Consider the following 22,869-nt stretch of genomic DNA (forward strand, 5'->3'; position numbering starts at 1 on the left):
GAAAAAGTATACTTATTTAAATTACTGAAATGTACCTTCTATTTTTTTCATCCTACATGTTAGTTCTACAATACTTAAAATATACTGATTCAATAGTAAACTCTAATAAAATAGAAACACTAAATTTAACCTGCTTTTAAAAGGATTAACAATCTGAGCAAAACTAGACTATCTCTTGACTAGACTACCCATGTCCAAGGTAAGGAGCAGCGGCTGCGGTTTGCTGGAGCAGCCATGAAGAGATACCCCATGTCCAAGGTAAGAGAAAACCAACTAAGACAGTAGGCACTGAGAGAGGGCATCAGAGAGCAGACAGACACAATCTCAGACAACTAGCTAATCTGATCACATGGACCACAGCCTTGTTTAACTCAATGAAACTAAGCCATGCCCTGTGGGGCCACCCAAGACAGCCGGATCATGGTGGAGACATCTAACAGAATGTGATCCACTGGAGAAGGGAATGGCAAACCACTTCAGTATTCTTGCCTTGAGAACTCCACGAACAGTATGAAAAGGCAAAAAGACAGGACATTGAAAGATGAACTCCCCAGGTCAGTAGGTGCCTAATATGCTACTGGAGATCAGTGGAGAAATAACTCCAGAAAGAATGAAGGGATGGAGCCAAAGCAAAAACAACACCCAGTTGTGGATGGGACTGGTGATAGAAGCAAGGTTCAATGCTGTAAAGAGCAATATTGCATAGGAACCTGGAATGTCAGGTCCATGAATCAAGGCAAATTGGAAGTGGTCAAACAGGAGATGGCAAGAGTGAACATCAACATTCTAGGAATCAGCGAACTAAGATGGACTGGAATGGGTGAATTTAACTCAGGTGACCATTATATCTACTACTGTGGGCAGGAATCCCTTAGAAGAAATGGAGTAGCCATCATAGTCAACAAAAGAGTCCAAAATGCAGTACTTTGGATGCAACCTCAAAAACGACAGAATATTCTCTGTTCATTTCCAAGGCAAACCACTCAGTATCACAGTAATCTAAGTCTATGTCCTGACCAGTAACACTGAAGACGCTGAAATTGAACAGTTCTATGAAGACCTACAAGACCTTCTAGAACTAACACCCAAAAGAGATGTCCTTTTCATTTTAGGAAACTGGAATGCAAAAGTAGTAAGTCAAGAAACACCTGGAGTAACAGGCAAATTTGGCTTTGGAGTACAGAATGAAGCAGGGAAAAGGCTAATGGAGTTCTGTGAAGAGAATGCACTGGTCATAGCAAATACCCTCTTCCAACAACACAAGAGCAGCCTCTACACATGGACATCAACAGATGGTCGACAACGAAATCAGACTGATTATATTCTTTGCATCCAAAGACAGAGAAGCTCTATACAGTCAGCAAAAACAAGACTGGGAGCTGACTGTGGCTCAGATCATGAATTCCTTATTGCCAAATTCAGTCTGAAATTGAAGAAAGTGGAAAAAACCACTAGACCATTCAGGTATGACCTAAATAAAATCCCTTATGACTATACAGTGGAAGTGAGAAATAGATTTAAGAGACTAGATCTGATAAAGTGGTTCGTGACATTGTGCAGGAAACAGGAATCAAGACCATCCCCAAGAAAAAGAAATGCAAAAAAGCAAAATGGCTGTCTGAGGAGGGCTTACAAATAGCTGTGAAAAGAAGGGAAGTGAAAAGCAAAGGGGAAAAAGAAAGATATACCCACTTGAATGCAGAGTTCCAAAGAATAGTAAGGAGAGATAAGAAAGCCTTCCTCAGCGATCAATGCAATGAAATAGAGGAAAATAACAGAATGGGAAAGACTAGAGATCTCTTCAAGAAAATTAGAGATACCAAGGGAACATTTTATGCAAAGATAGGCTCAATAAAGGACAGAAATGGTAGGGACCTAACAGAAGCAGAAGATATTAAGAAGAGGTGGCAAGAATACACAGAACTGTACAAAAAAGATCGTCACGACCCAAATAATCATGATGGTGTGATCACTCACCTAGAGCCAGACATCCTGGAATGTGAAGTCATGTGGGCCTTAGGAAGCATCACGATGAACAAAACTAGTGGAGGATGAATTCCAGTTGAGCTATTTCAAATCCCAGAAGATAATGCTGTAAAAGTGCTTCACTCAATATGTCAGCAAATTTGGAAAACTCAGCAGTGGCCACGGGACTGGAAAAGGTCAGTATTCATTCCAATCCCAAAGAAAGGCAATGCCAAAGAATGCTCAAACTACCACACAATTGCACTCATCTCACAGGCTAGTCAAGTAATCCTCAAAATTCTCCAAGACAGGCTTCAGCAATATGTGAACCGTGAACTTCCAGATGTTCAAGCTGGTTTTAGAAAAGGCAGAGGAACCAGAGATCAAATTGCCAACATCTGCTGGATCATCGAAAAAGCAAGAGAGTTCCAGAAAAACATCTACTTCTGTTTTATTGACTGTGCCAAAGCCTTTGACTGTGTGGATCACAATAAACTGGAAAATTCTGAAAGAGATGGGAATACCAGACCACCTGACCTGCCTCCTGGGAAATCTGTACGCAGATCAGGAAGCAACAGTTAGAACTAGACATGGAACAACAGACTTGTTCCAAATAGGAAAAGGAGTACGTCAAGGTTGTATATTGTCACCCTGCTTATTTAACTTCTATGCAGAGTACATCATGAGAAATGCTGGGCTGGAGGAAGCACAGGCTGGAATCAAGATTGCCAGGAGAAATATCAATAATCTCAGATATGCAGATGACACCACCCTTATGGCAGAAAGTGAAGAAGAACTAAAGAGCCGCTTGATGAAAGTGAAGGAGGAAAGTGAAAAAGTTGGCTGAAAACTCAACATTCAGAAAGCTAAGATCATGGAATCCAGTCCCATCACTTCACGGCAAATAGATGGGGGAAACAGTAGAAACAGTGGCTGACTTTATTTTTTGGGGGCTCCAAAATCACTGCAGACGGTGATTGCAGCCATGAAATTAAAAGACGCTTACTCCTTGGAAGGAAAGTTATGACCAACCTAGATAGCATATTCAAAAGCAGAGACATTACTTTGCCAACAAAGGTCCGTCTAGTCAAGGCTGTGGTTTTTCCAGTGGTCATATACAGATGTGAGAGTTGGACTATAAGGAAAGCTGAGCACCGAAAAACTGATGCTTTTGAACTGTGGTGTTGGAGAAGACTCTTCAGAGTTCCTGGACTGTAAGGAGATCCAACCAGTCTATCCTAAAGGAGATCAGTCCTGGGGGTTCATTGGAAGGACTGATGTTGAAGCTGAAACTCCAACACTTTGGCCACCTGATGTCAAGAGCTGATCATTGGAAAAGACCTTGATGCTGGGAAAGATTGAAGGCAGGAGGAGAAGGGGACGACAGGTTGAGACGGTTGGATGGCATCACCGACTCGATGGACTTGGGTTTGGGTTGACTCCAGGAGTTGGTAATGGACAGGGAGGCCTGGCGTGCTGTGGTTCATGGGGTCACAAAGAGTCGGACATGACTGAACTACTGAACTGACTGAGACTATTCCTTGCCGTTATTACTTACGGACCAAGGAAGATTCAGATATAACATAACCCATCATAGGTGGAATCACCTAGGAGAGGGGCATGACCTCTCAGTGAACATTGAACAAGAGAAAGAAGAGACAGCATGCTCAAAACCTTAATCAATTTCTCAGGTATATAATTTTCCCACAATTTATAATTTTATTTTCATCTTTTTGACGTGTTAAACTACTTTGGTAGTATGGATAGTATAGGATGGGATGGGATGGTTCGATGGCATCACCGACTCAATGGACATGAGTTTGAGCAAGCTCCGGGACTTGGTGATGGACAGGGAAGCCTCGTGTGCTGCAGTCCATGGGGTCACAAAGAGTTGGATACAACTGAGCGACTGAACTGAACTGTTTTGGTGGTAAATCTTAAGGCTAGACAATAATGCCCTGGAGAAAATCTGACTAGATGTTATCGTTTGCATTTAGCACAATAAAATCTATTGTTTTACTTGTCTGTAACTACATAAAAATTTATTTTTCTAAATGTAAGTTATACAAACTTCAAATTTATTCAATTTTTAAAACAGAGAAGATTTACTTTTCATTCCACTTAGCTCTGCTGGCAAACTCTTCAGTTGATTACTGGAAAGATTGAGACGCATCAAGCTGGATAGAAAAGAAAAACTAGCAGGAACAGTTGTAAGACGATTATTTGAAAGATCCTTTAAAAAGAGGAAGACAAAATGAATGAACAAGTAAATAAAAAAATAAATGAAGGATCCCTAAGGGGGGTGTTCAGAATTTTAAGGGCATTGCAACATTTAAAAAAACTATTTAGAGTAGATATACTTTCTAAGTCTCATTCACTGACAATTTCACAGATCATCATTCATTGACTCAGTATTTTCTGTGGACCTACTACATGTCTAATAATGTAACAGAGAGAAATTAAAATGAATTGATTTCAAAAATATTTTACAGAAAGGTTTCTGTTAGTACTAAGTCATGCTGTATCTTGCATTATGTTTTTTAAAAATCCATTTATCCATCCAATATTTGCTGAGTATCTATGATACATCAGGCAAAAAGTACAATGATACATTTTAATGATATGTTAACAATGTTTAACGATACATCAGTTAAACTGTAATATATAAAGAAAAACATCTTTGCAAAAAAGAAAAATGCTTGAAAGAAAACAAGTAAGGCTGAAAAATATGGCCATTTTCATTTGGGAGGAAAAAATATTCCCTCTTGGTTCTTCTGCTGACCACAGTAAGTCTGCTTTAACTAAGTACAAAGTCTACTGTTTAGTTTTCACTCTTTCACCCTGCCTAATTAATCCCTATACCTTACTTTCGCATTATAAGTCTTTGCTTTTTCTCTAAATAGTTACGAGAATTTTTTTGCAACTCCCTTTAAAAGACAATGCTATGTATCAGGTATTCTTCCTATGACGTTCAAATTAAATGTAAGTATTCCACCAGCTGTCACTAAACTATTAGGTAGGGCAACAGTGAATAAGAAAAAAATGACTTAAAGGAACTGTTCTCTGAAGACTATGATTTAGTCTAACATTAAATAACTATAACTCTAAATAAATCAAGAAAATAGAAAAAGGAAAAATGCTATTATACACCAGCATATTTTTAAAACATACTGTTATTATTATAATAACAACACATAATCTACAACATACAACATAATACTCTACAACTCAAATACTCTAAGGTCTAAGAATCAACAGATTACTAATAAGTATTTTGTGATATCAGAATTTACTGACACTAAATGCAATGTAGTATTCTGGATTGGATCCTGGAACAAAAAGAAAAGGACATTAGTGAAAACACTGGGAAAATATTATAAAATCTATAGTTTAGTCAGCAATATTGTACCAAAGTCAATTTCTTAGTTTTTACAAATATCCCATGGTTATGTAAAATGTTCACCCATTAAGATGGGTGAAGGGTATACAGACACTCTCTGTACTATCTTTCCAACTTCTCTATAAATCTAAAATTATTCTAATATCAAAAGCTAAAAATAAAAAGTTTCTGATAAAGATTAAGTCATAAATTCTTAAGAAATTTTAAAGAACCTAAAGTAACAGAATTACTGATAGTTAAATATTAAACTATTGCAGTTAATGATTAAATTGGATACAAAATAAGTACAGTGCATATGAATTAATCATTATTTATGTGACACATTTCTTCAATAAATATTTATTTAGCACCGTGCTAAGCAGTTCTATGTAACTTTAAGAAATATTACTAGCTTACCCAGAAATAAGACCACTGTTGAGCTACCACAAAAGAATAAATGAATATTTTAATGCTACAATCTTTCCTGTTGCCTATGGAGTCTCTGCTGAAATGAATTAGGATTCGAGTTCTAGGATGAGACAGAAAATGAAAGCATGTTGTCTGCCAGGACACTGTGGGTTTATATTGATGTGTAACAAGTTGATTTAGAACACGGGAATTCCATACTTTTCTTCCTTTTTTTTTTTATTTTTTTTTGGTAAAGGCAATTAACTAGTCCCAGGAAGGATCCTTCAGTTATGTAAAATTTGTTTCATGAAATGTCATGACTCCATTCATAATTTTGTCTTGTTTCAGCTGGTATATACAACTTTCAGAGCTCTCGTATTTGGAAAATTGGAAGGGCCCAGAATTTGAAACAGTCTTATTTTCACGGTTTTTGTTTTAAACTATAGCTGTATAAACTTATTGATTAACAGAATACATTTCTAAATTAAAAAAAAAAAAAGAAATATTGTTAGCTTAAATTATTACATATCTTACACTTTTAATGCTTTAATTTATTGTTGCTCACATTTATGATTTATCTGATAATTAGTCCTTAAGATCACAGTTCTAAACTGAAGCATTCTTTTATTAAGAAAATAAATATCTGGGAACCCAGAACAAAAGTTTATAAGGTTTCCATTAAGCCTTCTACTAGATTCTTTTTTTTAATCAACTGCTATCTTTTACCACTAAATTTTATAAGAAAATCTGATGGCTCCCTTCTTTCCCATTCATTTCATCTACTTTTTACTTTCCAAAATTTATTTCCAATCTGATCAGATTGAAAAACAAAGAGATCCTAAAGAAATGGTTAAGGAGAGTATAATTTTGATTTCAACCACTAGAGCAGATGGGGGAAAATATCAAGAAAGAAAGAAATAAAAGAAGTAATTTGTCCTTCAATAAAAAATAAACTTCAAGGCTAAAATGACACTAATGAGTTTTTCAAAACATGTAACAGTGAACAGAATAAGAATGTACTATGAAATAACTACATGGAGTAGAGATTTATATTGGAACATCTGATCTAATAAAGCTAAAGTCTTTCAGATAGGACAGCTTATAGTAGAGTCTTACTCCTCCTGCGGTAAATTTGGGAGGGAAGAGTGTATACACTTTGAAATCAAATTGTCTGATGTTAAAATCCTGAATTCCTTAATCAGTTGTATGACTTTGGATGTTACTTTTTAAAAAATCTGTTAACAGGATGAAACTACTTACCTATATGTAAAGCAAACTGCCTATCGTCTGTATTATTCTTAATAATATGACTAAAATATTTGTACTGCTTCATGGTTATCTCCATTTAAGATGTGAAACAGATGGAATGAAAATTTTATCAAGAAATGTGGCCACTTTGGAAAACAGGCAAGAAAAGGCAGGCCCTGAAGGTATTATCTGAACACTTAGGGAACAGAAGGACCATAAGGGCTTAAGAGGAGGTAATGGGAATCTACAACAAGAGAAGCCACCTCAATGAGAAGCCCAAGCACCGCAACTACAGAGTAGCCCTCACGCACTGCAACTAGAGAAAGCCTGCATGCAGCAAGAAAGACCCTGTGCAGCCAAAAATATATATATGAAAAAAAAGGGGGGGGTAAGTATACGCTAAAAACCCCTTTCCTCTATTTTGCTAAGTCGCAAAAGCCTCTGAATAGCAAAGTTATCATCATCAGGCCCCTTCTAAAACTCTATTCTGAAATTAAAATCTAAGGTAATTTCTATCATAAGAAAAACAGGAAAGAAGAAGAAAAACATAGGAAAAGAAATTTGAAATTATTAATTTAGCAATCTAATTGTAAAACATAGTTCTGATAATCTAGTCATCCAAACAGGCACCCATGTACTCATGATTGGTATCATATATCCAATTTCTCACCCAAATGAAAAATCCCTCCAGCCCCAAATTATACAAATATTGCAAAATCAAAACTTACTAAATCTTCTAAGTTGTTAAGTTGTTCAAACCCCTCTGGTATGCAAGTGAGTTCATTATGCTGGAGATACAGGCCCTTCAGATTTCTTAGATTTGTAATTTCTTCAGGGAGTATTTTCAGCTTGTTATGGCTATTGATTGATAAAACAAATGCTGAATAATTTGGTGACAACAAAATAAATACTTAACAAGGCATTTCTGCTAATCAACTACCTGGGCTCATTAAAAAAAAGACAAGTAAGGTTACTAATTTTAAGTACTTATCAAACTTTACATCCTAAAAGGAAAACACCCATTAAAACGACAGTAATATAATCAAATTGAGTGTTTCAAAGACATAAAGATTTTGAAGCAAAGATATAATTTGTGAAATTTTGATTGGTTCCTTTTAATCAACTTTATTTTACATGCAATGTGAATGAATACATTGGACTCTAAATTTTCACACTCTATCAGTTTTAAGATTTTGACAAAGACGCATACACACACTACAATGAAGTCACATTTTACATGGGGATTAGGCTTCAATCTAGCACTCAAAACAAAAATAGCTATTTCTATTTGAGGGCCTAGCATATCCAGTTGAACGTGTAATATGCAACTCCAATTTTATTTGTACTGAATCATTATTTTCAGTTTAGTCCTGCAGAGATTCCAGTTTATTGGTGGAGAAGTCCTAAGTCACTTAGAATAATACATTCCCTGATAATTAAGAGATGATTTAACTTGTTCTTAGATTCATGCCAACTATTTGCTTGGGAATTCTACTCTACTGTCTAGCCATATACAGTTTCTTCACAAATAACAGGCAGGTAAAGGGAAATATAAGCGTATAATAATGACCTTAAATTATAATAAAACTAGCTGGAACAAAAATGCCAAAAAATGTTTTCTAAAATATGAACCACCAAAAACCATTAAAATTGGTTGACAGTGTCAGTTACTTAATTGTAATCTTTGCATATCTGACAGGAATCTAGTTGGGCAAAAATGTAATTTTTGCTATATATTTCCTTCTTTTCCTCTCTTGTTCTATTCCCTCCATCCTAACATTCATACTCTTAAGAGCTAGAAGCTAAAGCTAAAGCCACCCACAGCAGCTGCATACTCTCTCTCCTCCTCTCAACCCTACCCTCTCTTCCCTTTGCAGGGGATATCTATGCCTTTGGCTTGCAATGGGAAGAGGTTCTGATGTACAACTAAACAATAAGTATCTTCACTAAGTGTCCTAAACAATTTTGGGTACAGATACTTTTGTTAATTTATGGTAATTTTAAGTTTTTCATCAAATAAAGACTGTTATTTGAGGAACTGTTCTCCCTCAAACTAGTTAACTTCAGAAAACTGAGACTTGATCATGCTATGTTAGACAGATCAATAACCACACCTATTTTATAAGCCACAGCTTTTCAAACAATGTTTAACACTTAAACCCTTTAAATTTTTTCTCCTAATCCCTTTTCCACAGTGTATATATAACATATAAGGCTGTAATTTTTCTTGAAAGTCTGAATGCATACTGAAGGGCAAACAGAGGTAGCTGGAGTCTCAGCTAGCTGGCCTTCCATGTACCTATCAAAGAGTATCAGAGGCACACCCATGGAATCTGAGTCCCCAGAAAGGTTTAAAACTGCTAATATCAAAAACATGAAATTTTCCTCACTGATGAAAAAAATTGTTTTAAATTTCTTCCTTCTGTTTAACACATATATATCTTAGACTATCAAAGTAACATAAAACTTGAGATGTCAGCAAAGATTTTGAAAATAACCACTAAAAATTATTTCACAAAAAATATAAAAAGTATTTTTTTAAATTGGTCTTAAATTTGTAAAACCAGAAAACATGTAGGCAATTCTAAAACAAAAAATAAAATAATCGGAGAATTACAGCTTAAAATTCTTATCCTATTTAATTACTTTCTGAGATAATATAAAAATTTTTTTACATGTTAGAAAAAATGTTAGAAAAAAATTTTTAAAGAATATTAGATTTATACCTTTATACAAGCAATACTGAAGTAAGTTTAAATATTACCTGACATTAAGTTTCTGAAGATTTTCTAACTCTCTTATAGCAGAAGGAAGGGATGTCAACTGATTATCATGTATCTGAAAGTTATTAAAAGACACAGTCAATATCTCTTATAAATAACCACAAACTTTGTTACTGCAAAATATTCGCTGACAATACTCTAATTATTCTAATTCAATAGTACTGTTGGACTATTGGTAATTTTTCTGAGTACAGAAGAGAAAAAAGAGTTTGAAATTGACCACATTGCTGTTCAGAGATCATGAGTGGTAAGACATTAATTTTAAATATTACAGTTAATAAAAAGGAAACTTCACCTCACTGAGTGGAATTTCAATCTGAAATGAGAGACGAGAGGGTTAGAATGTATAGCCCTCTGTTGGTATGATTATGCCAACATTTACAAAAAATAAATGAGGAGGAAGATTTCTTCTCTCATGTTTTTACAGAATCATATTGTTTTCAAGGTACAAGGAACCTTAAGGAGAACACCGACACCAACCGATTCACTTTACAAATGAAGAAAATAAAAACTTCTCTAGAAATCTGACTACATCCAACTTTTTCAGACAAATATTGGGAAGATTTTTTGGTGATCCTAAGTAAAACAGTGGATTGTGATATAGAAGTCTGTGGATTGTGAAATAAACTACTCATGTTTCACTTTACCACATGACATAGCAACTAGGGACTAAAAACAAAGTCCCTGAATAAACCCACAAAAATTTAAGCCCAATAATTTAAGTCAGTATTGGAGATAAGTAACAAAATAATAATAATAACCTTAAGTACTTGCTTTAACGTCTAGAATAATAATGATCATAAAATAATAGCAATAAAAAAAGGACAAGCAGCAGAAGCCACTAGTTAAACATTAATTCTAATTCTGTTTGTATGCGTTAACATATTTAATTCAAAGATAGGCAGTACTAACAGTCTCAATTTATAGATATGGAAACTGAAACACAGAGAGGTAACTGTCCCGAGATCACACAGCTATCAAGCTGCAGTGGGAACTGAAGCCTGAGGTTCTGATTCTGCATTCTGAACCATGATGCTTTGCCTAATACAGTAATTTGTCATTCTTCTTGCACTCTACCATGGGCTTTCTGCTTCTCAAAGTCTAAACTTAGCTTCAAAGTCTTTTCAAACAAAAGACTCATAAATCAACTTACATCAAGAACAGTCAGTGCAGGAAGGAGTCGGAGGTCATCAGTAAGTGACTGAAGTTTATTATTTGATATGATTAGTTTAGTCAAATCCGTCTGCTCCCACCATCGCTCAGAGGCATTGAATGAAAGATTCTGATTAGCTTCCTCAGGGATATCCACATTTATTCTCCAAACACACTGAGGCACTATTTTCACCATACCACACCAAAAAAAGGACAGAAAAAAAAGAAGTGAGATACTAAGTACGTAAGTTGATAACAGCTATCAAGTTATCTACTGAAATTTCTGAAACATTAAAAACTTTCAAGGAAATCAAACAAATTACAATGAATTACAACAACATTAAAGTGAAAGTTTAATTTTATTCCAAAACAGAATAGAGGATATGTATTTTTCATATTAGATCTCACTTTTATCTTTATTCAACTGTATTTCTTATATACATTTCCTGCATAGCACATAGTGGTTGGATATATAAGACAAAGAATGGGCTCTATCTTTATGCCACCATAACAGAGAAGATATGGAAATCAAATGAACAAACTCCTGTATCGCATAACAACTCCAGGAGGCAGGTGTTATGACTATTCTTACTTTATACATGAGAGAAATGGGACACAGAGAGAATGTATCATTTGTCCCAGGTTATACAGCTAGATAAGATTAAACCCTGGAAAAGCTAAACTATCTTGCTTCTCAGTGAATATTTGAAAGGTATATCTGACTCTGGTAGCTGCTCTCTATTTTATCTGACACACAACACAACATTGTTACTCTTGTTGCAGCAAATACAGCAATTCCTTTGACGTAGCAAATAAGTCTCTACAAGTTAAACAGAAAGAGTTAAGGTTCATCACTATTAAACTGAAGCTCTAGAAGGTATTAACTTGCTTCAGTGCTACAGCAAATGTGTTATCGCACATTACATCCATGAAAGAAATTGAATTTGCTATTTAAAACAATCCCACAAATAAAACTCTAGGCCCAGATAGCTTCACTGGTGAAATCTAGCAGACATTTAGAGTAGAAACAAAACTAATTCTAGAGAACCTTTCAGAAAATAAAGGAGATAAAATTCCCAACTCATTTTATGAAGTCAGCATTATTCTGATACCAAAATCAGAGACATTAAAACCAGGGGACTACTCCAAAAAACAAAAACTACATCTAAACATCATGACCAAGCAGGAGTTATATCAGGCTGCTTTAACACTTGACAATCAAAATTCATTTGCTCCCTGAAACTTTAGTAGACTAAACTATCTGGGTCCAATCAATAAGTACATTCCAGCACACACTTAGTTTTTGGGAATAACTCATTCATCTACTTATTCCTTCCACAAATGTTTAATAAGAATCTACTATGTATCAAGCACGACTTTGAGTGCTAAGGACACAATGAGCAAAATGAAGGTCCCTGACCACATCTAACTAATATTCTAGCAGAGGGCAGAGAAGACAATAAACAAATACAGAATACAGATTCTGATAATAATAAATGCTATTAAAAACAGGTTAGAGAATACAATGTTACCAAAAGAATTTATTACAGATAGGGTAGTGAAGAAAGACCTATCTAAGCAGAGTCCTTGAGGAAGTCAAGAAGTGAACCCTAGTCAGGTATCATGTAGAAAGTTCCAGGCTCTGGAATAAGCATGTGTACAAGCACAGCAGTAATTTTAAAATATTTATGTTCCCATTGATTAAAACTTTTTCTAAGTAGAGCAGAGATTTTATCATATATCCTTTCATTCAGCAAGTGCTTGTTTGCATAGTCAACTGTATACATGGCAGAATTTTAAAAAAGCAATCATTACAAGGAAAGGGAAACTTTTAATTCCAGATGGCCTAAAACCTAAATATAAGTAAAGGAAAACATTACAGGAATAATGCCATAATCTCCCTCTCCCCACTTTCCACGCCCTCCCTTACACAACAGAAAATCAGAAGAGTATCTGACTATAAATCACTCATGGTATCCAGATTTGTGCATTTGATCTTTACTAGATTTTCAGGATGGCCCCGAATTCACTTTGTTTGGCATCCATCTTGATTTTCAATTTAGGAAATATGCTAAATATTCCTTGTATTTAGGATTCTGTCCACATGCAGACAGAAAAGGGACTTGAACAGGGAACAGTGTCATTTACTCGATATGCACAAAGGAACAGATGAAACACAGAATTTTGGCGTTGGTAAATGACCTAAGAGATTAAATTAAAAGGAACACAGGGCCAAAGAAACAAAGCATGTGCCCATCATGTGACAGCTAACTTAGTCAAACATTATGTTGTTTATCCGACAGAATGTGGGAATCCCAGAAAGCGCCCCGTTTAAATTTTGGCCATATCCCCAGCACATTCCCTGCACCAGACATTTTCTGGAACGAAAAGTAGAAACCGAACAAGCTGACCAAACCAGTGGAAATGTGATAAAAGCCCGAATTCCAGCAGCGGGATCCTGGCTAGGATACGGAGCCAAAAGTAACCAAAGCCAGGCCAGAGGAAAGAGAGGCTACCAGGGGCAAGTGCTTTGTGCCAGGTCGCACAAACGGGTCGTACCTCTGGATCTTACCTTCGCTGAGGTTGCGGCCCGACAGATTTAACTGGCCGCTCTTCCTAGCCGCCTTTAAGAGTCCCTGGGGTACGCAGGCACTGCAGTCTCTGCTCTCAGTTCGGAAACCCGCTCGGGTATCCCGCCCCGCTATCCCCTTCAGCCGCGACATGTTCAAAGCCCGGGGCTCCGCAGCAGAGTCCCACCCGTGACGCTTAACGGTGGCGCCGCTGGGCCGCCCCGCCCCTATCGGGAGCGCGCGCGGCGTGCGCCGGGCCTTCGCTCTCGGCGGCGCGACTCGGATGTCGTCATCGCCAGCGCCTGGGGCAGGAGGACAGAGGAGCCCTACCCGTTGCCGGTGCCAGCCTTGTGTCTTGGAATTACTTCGCTCAAGTAAGTGCGTTTAACGGGCTGAAGAACGGTGTTGAGTTTACTGTGTGCACTATTACTGCGACTGCAATCTTCTCTTTTGTGCTCCCGCGGCGGCGAGGGTGTCAGGAAAGGATAACCTTCTCTGCGCCTCTCGTCTGGCCGGAACGTGGGCCTTGACTAAAACTTGAGACCTGGGCGCGGTCTGCAGCCTCTCTGGACCCCTGCCTGTGTTTGTCGCCTGTGGTGCTGGCGCCAGATCTCCGTTCCGCGTAGGAAGTAAAGCCGATTTCGGTTCTTCTGATCTCTACTCCGACTCTTAAGCATTAGTGCGCCTTGATTGTTGTTGCATGGAATTTGTAGCCCAGCATGAGGCAGTGTGAAATGGAAGGGTTGGCCACAGAGAAGGGAAGGGAAAAAAAAAATAGAGCTTCATAGTAAGTGTCGTCTTTGCCAGACAGATGAGAGGAGCCCAGTGTAAGCGCGAGCTTGAGTAGAGCGAGAAAAGCTTGCTCTTCGGAGCTCGAGAGATACGAGTTCGAATCCCAGCTGCTTCTGTAGCTTACAAGCTGTGTAACTTTAGGCCGTTTGCTTGACAGCTTTTAAAGTTAACTCCTTTTTCATTAATTTAGGGTTAATCATTTCTCTCATTCGATTTTTTAAATAATTAAGTGAAAATACAGTTTTAAATATTGAGCGCTTGGTGGGGAAAGGAACTGCATCCAGTTCCGAATGGAAGATGAAAATTTTGCTCAAAGTCGATTATCTTGGGAAGTTAGTTTCTATCTGAAATGTAAAGCTTTAATGAGTCATTCAATATGTAATTAACAACTCATCATCTTTAGTATTGCCTTGGGTGGTAGGTTTTTCTTTTGCCTAAAGTAATTTTGTCTTAAAAAGCATACACCAATAAATACTCTCCTAAGCCCCCTCAACTAGGCTGGGGATCTTTAGGATATTTAAAAGGTAATATGATGGCCCGCTGACGAATTATGCAACACACACGGTTTTTCCCGAGTCTAGGTTCTTGCCAACCATAAAATTTGGCTTCTAGTCCCCCACCCCTTCGATTATTTCTCTTAATTCTCTGGAGTCCTTTGCATCGAAAGTGAGCAGCACTACTAGTAATTACACTCCTAAGCAAGAAAAGGTGAGTTTTGAAGCAAGGAACATAATAGTTTTTGCAAGATCCCTAATAAACACCCAATAAATTGAAGGTGGAAGGGATTAAGAAACTCGCCAAAGGTCACAAGTTTCTCTAAGTGGTGTGACCAAGTATTTGAACCTAGCCCTCTTTATGATTTGCCTAGTGATTTTTATTTCATCATTTTCAACTGGCTTTTGTCCTCCAACCATTTTTAGGAAGACTTCAGTTATGTTTTAAGAGATAATTATTACAGAAAACTCTTATTTTCTCTTTTTTAGGGTGTAGAAGCCTACCTTTGGAGGATTAGTTGCTTGAATGTAAAAATTTACAGAAGCCACCTCTCCCCCTTAAAACTCTTTTATAGCTCAGCATTTTTAAAAAATTACAGGCAAGGTATAGTTTTTTGATTTATTGTGCTTTTACTTGATGTTAAATATTTCATTATTGACATCTAATTATAGTATTATATTGAAACTTGCATTTTGTATGAGAAGCATATTCTAACTAATGGCAGAGTAATTCTGAAAAATCCATGTGACTGCACACTTGTGGTAAACTTCAAGAGATATAAATTGACATGTATAAAAATTTAACAAGTATATGTGTATAGTACACCATGTATTATACCTGTGTAGCAAGTGCAGATTGAACAAGTAAAGGTGAAAATTATTACCTCATGCAGTCAGGAAAATCATGGGTTTTGTCTCAGATTGATGCAAACTGAAAGTTTATCAACTTGAACTTTATGAGAAAGTGTAGTTATATTTTTTATTATTATTGAGAATTATTAATACTCTCAATATTATTATTGAGAAAGTATAGTTATATTTGTAGGAATTAGCACTGTATATAAACTGTAACGCTTCCAAAAGAACACATTAAAACAAAAAACCCAATCCTTTTTCAACATGGGCATTGAAGCTCAAGTACTTGCTTTAAAAAAAAAAAAAAGATTATTAAAACAATGTGAAACGTATATCCTGTATAAGGGCTGGAGACTGCATAGTTACCATTATAATAGAATTTCCCTAGCTACAATTTATTATATTCATTTTATTAAAGTATGAAAGGCTTCGCTCTTCTAGCTTTGCTAAATGAAAACAGAAAATGAAGAAGTCAAATATATATTGAGAATTAGATCAGCCAGAGATAATGTTCTGTCTCATAACAGAAAGTAAGACTTATCAAAGTAAGGTAGAGTGGCTTGTCACTACCACTAAAATTTAATAAGATGTTAAAATATGGCTGTGTTATTCTTATGAACACTGCCATGTGTTAGATATTTTCTGTGTTTAAAGGTACGTTTGATAAGATGAATCTATTGAGGCAGATTGAGAAATTGTGACAAAGGAAAATGGCATTAATTTGTGCACATTTTTAAGCACAACTTTTTAAATGTCATCAGGAGCTAAGTGAATTTGATTGCAGGCAAAACGTCTGGGAAGTTTTCTTTTTCTGTAAAATGGCAGATTTAGATTTAGCCTATATTGAATCATTATAATGTTCACCTTTCAGAATATTGCCTTATCTGTGAGAACTGCTATTTTATGCTAAAGTTATTTATTAAGAGACCATTCTACTGTCTAACAGTCATTATTGACAAGCTGTTGTACCTAACAGGTATTGCTTATTAAAAATTCTGAATTGAATGTTTTATATTCTCATATACTTATTATTCAGAATTTTCTGTGTTTGCCCTTTGTCTATAAATAAATTGGTTTAAATTGTCAAAATGGAGAGCAAATTATTTTGCACATGGACTTGTCATATTTTAAATATTCAACTTCAATGGTGCTTGTTACATGTCTTTAGTTTCTTTTGAAAATTGCGTTTTGGACATTTGTTTTCTATTTAAAACTGACAACTGCCAGCTTTTAAAAGTAGTCGGTAGAAAACATACTATTTCCTTGAAGGCAGTACATATTTTGCATATTTATTCACAGTTTCAAATGTGGCTTTGACTTGCATTTTATTTTTACTGGAGCTGTGTGTGGTAATTTTTTCTGAGACAGTGCATTTTACTTAGATTATTCATTTGTATATCCTTTGTATGCTCCCTTTGTTTCTCTTAGTTTTGAATCAGGAAGCAGTGAATTTGTTCTAGGAGGTTTAATATTTTATATAAATCTTGTCTTCTATTTCTATCTACTTTCAGTGTAAAAGTCCACTAGAATTAGGAAAATATTTTTACTTTCCTCTTATAAAGAGGCTTTTACATTGCTACTGTTTTTCACATGAAGTGGAGGAAGTACCGTTTTTTTAAAGTTTTTATATCTTGATTATTTTTAGTGTTTTTTGTTTGCGTATAGTCTATCTGTTGAAAATAAGTTAAAACAGAGGTTTTAAAGCAGTCTTGCTTATGTCATTAAATAAGAAGCACTTATGGTATTATTTCTTTTTCTAAAATCAGTTGAAAATGTTTCCATTATCCCTGAAAAGTGAAAGTGAAAGTCACTCAGTCGTGTCGGACTCTTGCAACCCCATGGACTATACAGCCCATGAAATTCTCCAGGAATCTGGAGTGGGTAGCCTTTCCCTTCTCCAGGGGATTTTCACAACCCAGGGATTGAACCCAGGTCTCCTGAATTGCAGACAGATTCATTATCCCTAGAGATTCTTAACTCCTAACATTTAGTAGCTGTTTTCTTGCTTGTTTTTCCATGATTAATGTGATCTGTGACTTAAAGTCTTAATTTTAACATTAATTGTAAAGGTTTTATGATTTTGTTTATCTTAAAGTAGTAAAGTAATAATAGAGATAAGATTAGGACAGTAAACCTGGGAATGTACTTCATACCATTCTTTGTGTTAACAAATACAAAATCAATACCAAATAAAATTTTTTTAATAATTTTTATCAAAATCTACTATTTTAATATTTGACTTTATATTATCCCTGCCAACATTAGATTTGTCTAATAGACGAATTTGCTCAATAATTATATATGGTAAATGTTGTTCTCTATGAGCAAACGTCCCCAACAGCTTTAATAAGACAAGATATGGCTCCTGAGACTTTATTCTTAATACCAACTTAAGCTGATAAGGGGAAAAATATTAATTTGATAGTTTGTTGACATTCACAACTAATAGATTTTTATTTAAAAATTTGATTGTAAATTTGCAGATAGGATATTTATATTCACAATTGCAATTAAGATAAATGCTAGCTTAACTTTCAAAATACCTTCGACTGTCCACTACTTTTTTTAATCATTTTTTTTCCATCCTTTAAAATATCACAGTTACTTATACTTACATGATTTGAATGGTACTATTATTGCCAGGGAGGGGTGTGGTAAAATCCTAATGAACATTTAAATACTTGGTTCTCACAATACAAATCTGTGAAACCAGAGCTTTTGCTTTTCATCTTTCTAGAGATAACATGTTTTCCACTTGTCAGTAAATTTACCTGACGTTTAATAAAGAAGGCAGTGGCCTCCCGCTCCAGTATCGTTGCCTAGAGAATCCCACGGACAGAGAAGCATGGTATGCTACAATCCATGGGCTCACAAAGAGTCAGACACGACTGAGTGACTAACACACACATATACAGCTTTAATTTTTTTTCCATTTTAGAGCTGCTTTTTTGCTTTTCTTTTGATTCCTCATTTCCTAAAAAGTTATCTTTTCCCCATCTGTTCCTTCCTTCAGAATAATTTAATCAATGTCTCCACGTGCTTTAGACCTCTACATGAGCTAATTATGGCTTGAAACTAATAGTTGTTCATAGTTAAAAGTAGCTGAAATAGAAATTGAAGGAAAAAATCATTGTGGTCTTTAGCGTTAGCGTGTGTCAGAAATTCAGTTTATTTTATGTTTTTCCTAATGTTTGCCTTTTTATTTTTCTGATCCGTGCTTTGGTTATTTGATAGTCTGTTGCTCCGACCCATGGCAGTGTACTTTTAAAATTGATCAAGTGTATGTGGAGTTGTTTGTCTTTTGAAAATTAGAATAGGGAGTGATCTTGCTCTAAATATAGAGACAAGTAATTGAACCCTTCCTAGAAGGAGTTTTCCATGAAGCATTTGTGTTTTATCAAAAAAGGAATGTTTTGTTTAGCTATCATCTATTTACACATACTATTGGTAAAATGCTACTTTAGGAACAAAATGAATATGAAAATCTGAAATTTGTTGTAATGTTTCCTTTGTGGCACCCTCTTAAGAGAGAAAGAACTAATAATAGTGTACTTCACGTGTTTACTACCACTTACAAAGTATTTTCGCATTTGATAGTAATGCTCTAAGGTTAGACAGAAGTATTACTGTTATTATTCATCTGTTAAAAAAACAGAGGAAGTTGAACACAGACTTTTTTGTAATGGTATATTCCATTTGTTGAGTACCTGTGTGCTGGGCACTGTGATATGTGTTTGATATCCATAATACATTATAATCTTTTAAAAGAGAATATATCACCAAAAACCTGTATTAGAATGTGAGCTCTTAGTAAGAAACTCTTTCCACTATATAAATAAACTCTTCTGATTGATATCTTTAATGTAAATGATGAAGTAGAAACAGTTCAAGGTACTAGCCTAAAATAGGGTGGTATAAAATAGAACCCAGGTGAGGTTACCATTTTTCAAACTAAAAGTTTTTAAATTGTAGAGTAGGAATAATAGTTGATATTTTTTCTAAGCATTTATATTAATATTCTCATTTCATCCAGAATTCATCCTCACAACCCAGTGAGATGGGCATTGTTTTTCAAATGAGGAAATTGAAGCACAAATTAATAAGCCAAAGATTGCAATATCTTAATTGGTGACAGAGTTCCTTTGATTTGACTCTAGGCCTGCATTGTTAATCCACTGTAGCACCTTTTAAATGTTGTGAGGATTAAAGGGCATTTCAAAAGCATACAGTTAATGTGGATCTTCAAATTACTGAGTTGAGTACATTTTGGGTTTTATCAGTTTCCTAAGATTTCCTATATGAAGAGACAGTTCATTTTATAGCATAAGGGGAAAAGAGCTCAGATGGTGCAAATGTCTAATTCCTTAATCAGGGAAAACTCTTTAATATTAAAATGCTTGAAACTATTTATTAGATAAAGATACATGTAAATAACTGCATTTTTTTTTTAAAGGTTAACTGAACTGAGTTGTCCCTCAAACCACCTTTTTCTCAATTGAGACTCTAAAAAATCTTATAAAACATAGAAGATAGTAGTGAGTAGTCAGTACCTGGAGCTTTGCCCTCCAAATGTTTCTGTTGACCCCATTCAATTCCAAAAGCCAAACAAATCTGTTACAAATAAATTGACTCTGATTTTTCCAAACAATGTGTATGGACTACAGCTAAGAGTACTGTGCATATAGATATAAGCAATAGTATCTTAATGCTCTAACTACTCCTCCCTCTATATTAATCATAAACAAAGCTTTGAAAAATGAAATGAAAAATACAGATTTTTGCCTACAGTTTCGAAGTACTCTGTCAGTCTTATAATGTGGATACGGAATGTCTGCTATTGACAGACAACATAAATTAAAACAAATATTTGGGAGTAAGTAGACTTTACCTTGGAGAAGGCAATGGCACCCCACTCCAGTACTCTTGCCTGGAAAATCCCATGGACGGAGGAGCCTGGAAGGCTGCAGTCCATGGGGTCTCGAAGAGTCGGACACGACTGAGCGACTTCACTTTCACTTTTCACTGTCATGCATTGGAGAAGGGAATGGCAACCCACTCCAGTGTTCTTGCCTGGAGAATGCCAGGGATGGGGGAGCCTGGTGGGCTGCCGTCTATGGAGTCGCACAGAGTTGGACACGACTGAAGTGACTTAGCAGCAGTGGTAGTAGACTTTTCCTACTCTGTTGTGTGTCTGTCCATCCCTAATGCTAACGTGTCCTTTAGTTTCTGAAAAGGGAGCATGGGATTTACAATTTTGACTTGAAGATAGATATTAATCATTATACAGTTATCTAATTTATTGAATTAGAAATAGAAGAAAAAAATCAGTTGTATAATTTTTAGAAGCAGAAGAACAAAATAGATCTGTAGGTAAGTTTGTTTGTTTTTTTAAGTTTTTAACTTTAGTTTGTAAGCAGCAATTTATTTCCTATGTTTTTCTTACTGCTTTTTGTAGCTATAGGGGGAAAATGTACAGCAAAATAGTTTGAGTTTCTCAACCAAACTTTCTTGTAAAGCTAACAAATGCCTTGATTCACCAAGCTTTTGTTGAGTGGATTGTGTAAGGCATAAAGTTTCTAGCACATTTGTTGTTCAGTCGCCAAATCGTGTCCGGCTTTTTGCAACACCATGGACTGCAGCACTCCAGGCCTCCCTGTCCCTCTCTGTCTCCCAGAATTTGCGCAAGTCCATGTCCATTGAATCGGTGGTTATATCCAATCATCTCATCCTCTGCCACCCTCTTCGCCTTTTGCCTTCAATCTTTCCCAGTATCAGGATCTTCCAGTGAGTAAGCTATTCACATCAGGTAGCCAAACTAGTGGAGCATCAGTCCTTCCAATATGTATTCAGGGTTGACTTCCTTTAGGATTGACTGGTTTGATCTCCTTGTTGTCCAGGGGACATAGACGATACTCAGTAAGTTTTTGTCAAATGTTTACTTTGTTCCAGTAAAATATTGCTGGATATCAGAAATACAGAGATAAATACATTGTCTTCCCTCTCCTCAAAAAGTATATTTGCTAGAGGGAAAGAGCTGCTTAACAACTAATTTGGTAAAAGACCTGTTGCTTGTGCAGATTTGCAAAATTATGTCAAATTTGGAGGACTCTACAGTCTTCTCAAATAGTGTAAACAAAGGTGGCTAGTAGTAACAGGTAACTCACCCAACTGGGAGCATGGTGTCTAGTGGATAAAGTTATTATACATATTTGTGGCTATTCTGTCTTTTAATTAAAGAATTTCCATCTAAACACATGAAGTCTTTTCCTTTGAACTATCTTTACTGAAGTTCTTTTTCCCAGTTTTATTGCTGTATAATTGACATACAGCATTGTATAAGTGTACAGCATAAAAGTTTTACTTACATATATCTTGAAATGATTACCACAAGTTGGTTAATGTCCATCATCTCATATAGATAGAAGATAAAAGAAAAGTAAACTTTTCCTTGTGATAAGAATGCTTAGAATTTACTCTCTCAGCAACTTTCATGTATATCATACAACATTGTTAAGTATACTTATATCATACATCCCTAGTAATTATTTGTCTTATAACTGGAAGTTTTTATCACTTGACCACCTTTTTCCAATTCTCCCTCCTGTCACTCCCACCTTTGATAGCAACAAATCTTATCTCTCTCTCTCTTTTTTTTTTATGAATTTGGTTTTGTTTATTTTTGTAGATATAACTTGTTTGTCTAGTCATCCATCAGTGGGCCTTCCCGTGTCATGGGGATACAGTATCCCAACATGGTGTTTATGTTTCCATAGTGGCTGCAAGCGTTCACACTCTTACCAGTAGTGCACAACGGTCCCCTTTTTGCCACATCCTCTATAATTTTTGCTATGTTTTGCCTTTTTGATACTAGTCATTCTAACAGATATGAGGTGTTTTTCCTTTATCAGATATACGGTTTGTAAATATTTTCTCTCATTCTGTATGTTGTCTCTTCATTTTATTGATGGTTTTCTTTGCTATACAGAAGCTTTTGAGTTTGATGTAGTCCCACCTGTTTATTTCTAATCTTCTTGCTTATGCTTTAGATCTCCAGAGTACAATTCCCTAAGACCTACATATGGGTATATTTTTTTCCTGTGTTTTCTTCGAGTAGTTTCATTGTTTCAGGTGTTACATTTAAGCCTTTAGTCCATTCAAATTAATTTTTGTGAGTGGTATAGATAGGGGTCTAGTGTCATTCTTTTATACATGAGCTCTTTTAG

The 22,869-nt window shown here is 35.7% G+C and overlaps 2 protein-coding genes across 9 annotated transcripts in view; one reads left to right on the plus strand and one right to left on the minus strand.

Moving 5' to 3' along the window:
* LRRC40 (leucine rich repeat containing 40) overlaps positions 1-13,699 on the minus strand; it is a 40,802-nt gene extending 27,103 nt beyond the window's left edge. For 2 of the 3 annotated variants that reach the window (XR_015160225.1, XM_086390522.1), the window contains exons 1-5: positions 13,508-13,699; positions 10,937-11,118; positions 9,765-9,838; positions 7,729-7,858; positions 4,075-4,198 (exon numbers count right to left, since the gene is read on the minus strand). Coding sequence is in view for 2 of the 3 variants with exons in the window: in XM_086390522.1 (XP_086246648.1) it covers positions 4,075-4,198; positions 7,729-7,858; positions 9,765-9,838; positions 10,937-11,118; positions 13,508-13,658 (661 nt within the window). In the remaining variant the exon portion in view is untranslated. Of the gene's footprint in view, positions 1-4,074; positions 4,199-5,262; positions 5,295-7,728; positions 7,859-9,764; positions 9,839-10,936; positions 11,119-13,507 lie in introns of all 3 variants that reach the window. The other variant, XM_086390523.1, reaches the window with a different exon arrangement.
* A 49-nt stretch (positions 13,700-13,748) lies between these two features.
* SRSF11 (serine and arginine rich splicing factor 11) overlaps positions 13,749-22,869 on the plus strand; it is a 50,436-nt gene continuing 41,315 nt past the window's right edge. For 3 of the 6 annotated variants that reach the window (XM_086390526.1, XM_086390531.1, XM_086390536.1), the window contains exon 1: positions 13,749-13,879. The gene's annotated coding sequence lies outside the window, so the exon portion shown is untranslated. The remainder of the gene's footprint in view (positions 13,880-22,869) is intronic. The other 3 variants (XM_086390527.1, XM_086390537.1, XM_086390532.1) reach the window with 2 other exon arrangements.

The sequence above is a fragment of the Bos grunniens genome, chromosome 3 (assembly GCF_055505025.1).
Source record: "Bos grunniens cultivar Pamir isolate PY7600 chromosome 3, Bosgru_T2T1.0, whole genome shotgun sequence".
Taxonomy (NCBI): domain Eukaryota; kingdom Metazoa; phylum Chordata; class Mammalia; order Artiodactyla; family Bovidae; genus Bos; species Bos grunniens.